The sequence below is a fragment of the Gekko japonicus genome, unplaced genomic scaffold (assembly GCF_001447785.1).
Source record: "Gekko japonicus isolate JY-2015 unplaced genomic scaffold, Gekko_japonicus_V1.1 scaffold46, whole genome shotgun sequence".
Lineage (NCBI taxonomy): Eukaryota > Metazoa > Chordata > Lepidosauria > Squamata > Gekkonidae > Gekko > Gekko japonicus.
This window is the reverse complement of record NW_015169173.1, coordinates 4282-8937: the sequence shown is the minus strand read 5'-3', so window position 1 is coordinate 8937 and position 4656 is coordinate 4282. Positions and strand designations below refer to the sequence as shown.

At 42.5% G+C, this 4656-nt stretch overlaps 1 protein-coding gene across 1 annotated transcript in view; it reads right to left on the bottom strand.

Annotated features, from left to right (window-relative positions):
• The window catches only part of CNTRL (centriolin), a gene marked incomplete at its 5' end in the record, with an annotated part of 66127 nt that overhangs the window by 57630 nt on the left and 3841 nt on the right, over positions 1 to 4656 (bottom strand). The window contains 3 exon segments of the mRNA XM_015415817.1: positions 2473 to 2667; positions 3776 to 3885; positions 4086 to 4308. Of these exon segments, the coding sequence (XP_015271303.1) occupies positions 2473 to 2667; positions 3776 to 3885; positions 4086 to 4308 (528 nt within the window).

Sequence of the window (4656 nt, the reverse complement as noted above, 5' to 3'; positions counted from 1 at the left end):
AGAAAACAAATGCCGGGGAAAAGTGATGAGGGAAAAGGGGGGGGGGGAAGGCCCGAAGGCCTGAGGAGATTCCCCTCAGGAAAACAAAAGTTCTTGTTCTTCTTTTTTTTTCTTTTTTTTTTAAAGAAAACTAAAGGACAAAATCAAACGGAGGATGATCCTAAGAAACAAAGAAATGAGGTAAAGGCCCGAAGGCAGTAATAGCTATCCGGTCAGGAGGAAAGGCAAAAAGGTCCTTTCAACGCGGCGGTAGAGAGAGAACTGGCGGGATGTCCGCGCCCGTCCCTCTGGGCATGCGCGCTGGGGTTCCTGCGCATGCTCAGTGGGACCCGCGCGAAAATCCTTTGAAACATAGCTTGCTACAGCACCGGTCGGGTCAGCGCAGGCGCACTAAACCCATTGGTGTGAAGCACAGAGACCACGAAGAAGATCCACTAGGCCATTCAGGTTTGATCACATCCCTAATTACTATACAGTGTAGGTGAAGAATAGGTTTAAGGGACTAGATTTGATAGACAGAGTGCCTGAAGAACTATGGACGGAGGTTCGAGACATTGTACAGAAAGCAGTAATCAGCACCATCCCAAAGAAAAAGAAATGCAAGAAAGCAAAGAGGCTTTAGAAATACCAGAGAAAACAAGGAAAGTGAAAGGCAAAGGTGAAAAGGAAAGATTTACCCAACTGAATGCAGATTTCCAGAGAACAGCAAGGAGAGATAAGAAGGCTTTCCTGAATGAACAATGCAAAGTAATAGAGGAAAACAATAGAATGGGAAGGACTAGAGATCTCTTCAAGAAAACTGGAGAAGTCAAGGGAATGTTCTGTGCAAAGTTGGCTATGATAAAGGACAAAAACGATAAGGACCTAACAGAAGCAGAAGAGATGAGGAAGAGATGGCAAGAATACACAGAAGAACTATACAAAAAAGAGCTCAATGTTCTTGACAACCACAACAGTGTGATCACTGACCTCAAGCCAGACATCCTGGAGTGTGAAGTCAAATGGGCCTTAGCAGAGGTGATGGTATTCCAGCTGAGCTATTCAAAGTCTTAAAAGATGATGCTGTTAAAGTGCTGCACTCAATATGCCAGCAAATGTGGAAAACACAACAGTGGCCACAGGATTGGAAAAGGCCAGTTTACATTCCAGTCCCAAAGAAGGGCAATCCCAAGGAATGTTCAAACTATCAAACAATTGCACTCATTTCACACGCTAGCAAGGTCATACTCAAGATCCTACAAGCTAGGCTTCAACAGTACGTGGATCGCGAAATGACAGAAGTACAAGCTGGGTTTCAAAGAGAACCAAGATATGTTATTTTGCAAACATCTTCACACTGATCTACAGGCTCAGCTATTTGTAAAGGGCTACACTTCCCATAGAAAGTACGCAGCTGAACAATAAAATGGTGGATAGTGGCACACTTGCAAAAGAGCCCTGGCATAGTCACAGACTAAAGTCATTCCTTGCTTCCTGATGCACCATGGGTATTTCTCTCTCTCCCCCCTTGATTGCACACCTTCCTCCATTTGACTAAGATGTGTCTTCTTCTTTATGCTCTTTTCCACACTCCAAACATTTCTATGGTGGTTTCAGGCTATGGGAAGGATGCAGCATCAGTTGCTAACCAAATTTCTCTCAACCAGGGCTTACAAATATACTTTAAACTCTGGCTAGGAGAGGAAGCATTAAACCTGATAACTGGCAGCATTATGACTGCATCAGGTCATATAGGTGTTCATATACACTTGCATTTCGGGAAGAGATGTTAAAAGGTACTCTTTGATATGAGCAAACAGCATTTCATTGCGAAGGAAATAAACTGGCAAACTCAAATCCATATCTCTGGGAATGCAGGCAAGCTTCTTAAGCCACCTTTCAGTTCCCATGTAACAATATGCTAATGCAAAGTCTACTGTTATATATGTAGTCTTTTGTGCTGCACGAATTTGCTTCCAAGGAAAACCAGTAAGCCTTAACCCTTCCCTGGCATGCTGCAGCTATGGCAGGCAGGCTGTAATGCATGTTAATCTGAGGCTCTTCTGTGTCTAATGCTGATGTACCCAACACAGCCAGTTCCTTCCCCAGTTTCCTGATGCACAGATTACTGTAATAGTTCTGGGAGGGATAGAGTTTTCTGGCTGGCTGAGTATAACTAGACTCTAACTGGTTAAGTGCAGAAGCAGTTTGGTTCATCTTGAGCTATACAACGTCTATGCATCCATATGCCCTGACCCAGATGGTCCAGGCTAGCCCAGTCTTGTTGGATCTCAAAAGCTAAGCATGGTCAGCCCTGGTTAGTACTTCGATGGGAGACCACCAAGGAAATCCAGGGTCATTATGCAGAGGCAGGCAATGGCAAACCACCTCTGCTTGTCTCTTGCCCTGAAAACCCTACAGGGTCACCATTAGTTGGCTGTGACTTGGCGGCACTTTCCACCACCATGCATCTGTGGGGGTGGGAAGACTTACATGTCTGGGGTCTTTAGGATCCAAAGAATCTATAGCTCTCTGCAAGTCTTCTAGCTCCTTCTCTTTTTGGGTCATTTCTTGCCTCTGCTTTTCCATCTGTTTCTCTAGTTCCACAGCTTCTTCTCGCAGCTGATTTAGGAGAAATATCTTGTTGCTCAGCTGTTCTCGGAGACACTCCTTTTCCGCTTCTGACATCTGGATGCAAAAAACACACCTAACTATGGCTGAGATACACAAAACATTCAAAGCCTTCAAAAGTTTAGATCCAGGTTTGTGCATTCAGTCCCATGCATCATTAGAAGTTTGACACAACAGCAGCCGATAGAGTTTACTCCAATAAAGCACACATGCATCCTGCGCTTCGATTTTTGATGGGCTGTAACTTAAGAACACAAGAACATAAGAGAAGCCAATGTTGGATCAGGCCCATCTAGTCCAACACTCTCTCACACAGTGGCCAAAAATACCAGGTGTCATCAGGAGGTCCCAGCAGTGGGGCCAGGACACTAGAAGCCCTCCCAATGTTGCCCCCCCCCCAGCACCAAGAATACAGTGCATCACTTGCCCCAGCCTGAGAGTTCCTATCTATACCTAGTGGCTAATAGCCACTGATGGATCTCTGCTCCATATGCTTATCTAATTCCCTCTTGAAGCTGTCCATGCTTCATGTCATTTCTAAAAGCTAAAGAGCCCCAAGTGTTTTAACCTTTCTTCATAGGGAAAGTGTTCCAGTTTTATCATTCTAGTTGCCCTTTTCTGCACTTTTTCCAATGCTATAATATCCTTTTTGAGGTGTGGTGACCAGAACTGTACACAGTACCCCAAATGTGGTTGCACCACTGATTTATACAGGGGCATTATGATACTGGTTGATTTGTTCTCAGTTCCCTTCCTAATAATCCCCAGCATAGTGTTGGCCTTTTTTATTGCATTTGCACACTGTCTAGACATTTTCATTGACTTATCTACTATGACTCCAAGATCTCTCTCTTGGTCAGTCTCTGCCAGTTCGGACCCCATCAATGTATATTTATAGTTAGGATTTACTTATACTGAGCAATACTGTTATCTATGAAAACACAAGAGGAAAAATCAAAACCCTATTTTTCGACGGAATGGTACATACACGCCTCATCTTGACAGTGTTTTATACCAAAGAGCCTAACAAATAATCATTTAATGCTAATCAAAATCCTTAAGATTTGAAAATTTTGCACAGAAAAACAAGCACACAGCTGTATGTCTGGGTCCTTTCAACTGTTTTGCTTAATTTTTAGATTGCTGTTGGTATATTGATACGTACTTTTTTCTGATCCATGGCATTTTGTACTTGGTTAAGTTCCTCTGCTGCTTTTAAAACACGTTGCTCTGAGCTGGCTATTTCATCTTGCAGTTCAGCCAGTCTTTCTTGGGCTGAGAAAAGGAAAACAGTGTTTTGGATGCAAAAATATACACAGGTGCTGCAGTTAGAAATGAAGTTTCTCGAGATAGAAAGTAGTGGCTATAACCACAGAAATATACAACAAGATGGTCCAAGGTTTTTTTTAAAATACCCTTTGTTAAAATACATGCTTGAATAAGCTCCCCAGCAAAGAAATAATGAACTAAGTTACCTGCCTGAATCTTCCCCTGTTTTTCCTCTAATTCTACATCAAGTGATTGATAAAGATTAAGCTTAAATTGCTGGATTTTTGGTTGCTCCTCCTGTTCCAGTCTTCCCACTTGCATTTTCTGGGCCTTATTGGGGATGTAACCTTCCATGGCAAACATATTCCTTTTATACCTGGCTTTCCCAATGTAAGGGCTTTCACTCGGTGCATTATCAAGTTCAACATCCTGAAAACATAATGTAAAGCTAGTCAGATTTTAAATTGGTTGCTAAATGATTTTATGAGGTCTCAACAACATAATTCAATGTGTTTTAAAAGGGTTATAATCATAATCTGTCAAATAACCCCTTTCAATGCTCATTTTACATTGATTTGCTATGTCAATTTGTGTAGTTGTAAGCAACTAATTTACAGAGCAATCCTATGCAGCCTAAGCCAACTGAAATTGTCTTTGACTAGAGTGACTTTGAGGCAAACCACACAATATGTTTCTTCACTCATTTACACTACTTTGCCCATGTTCCTTGCAGCCACACAGCAGCTGTGGGGATCCCCCCCCCCCCAAAAAAAGAAC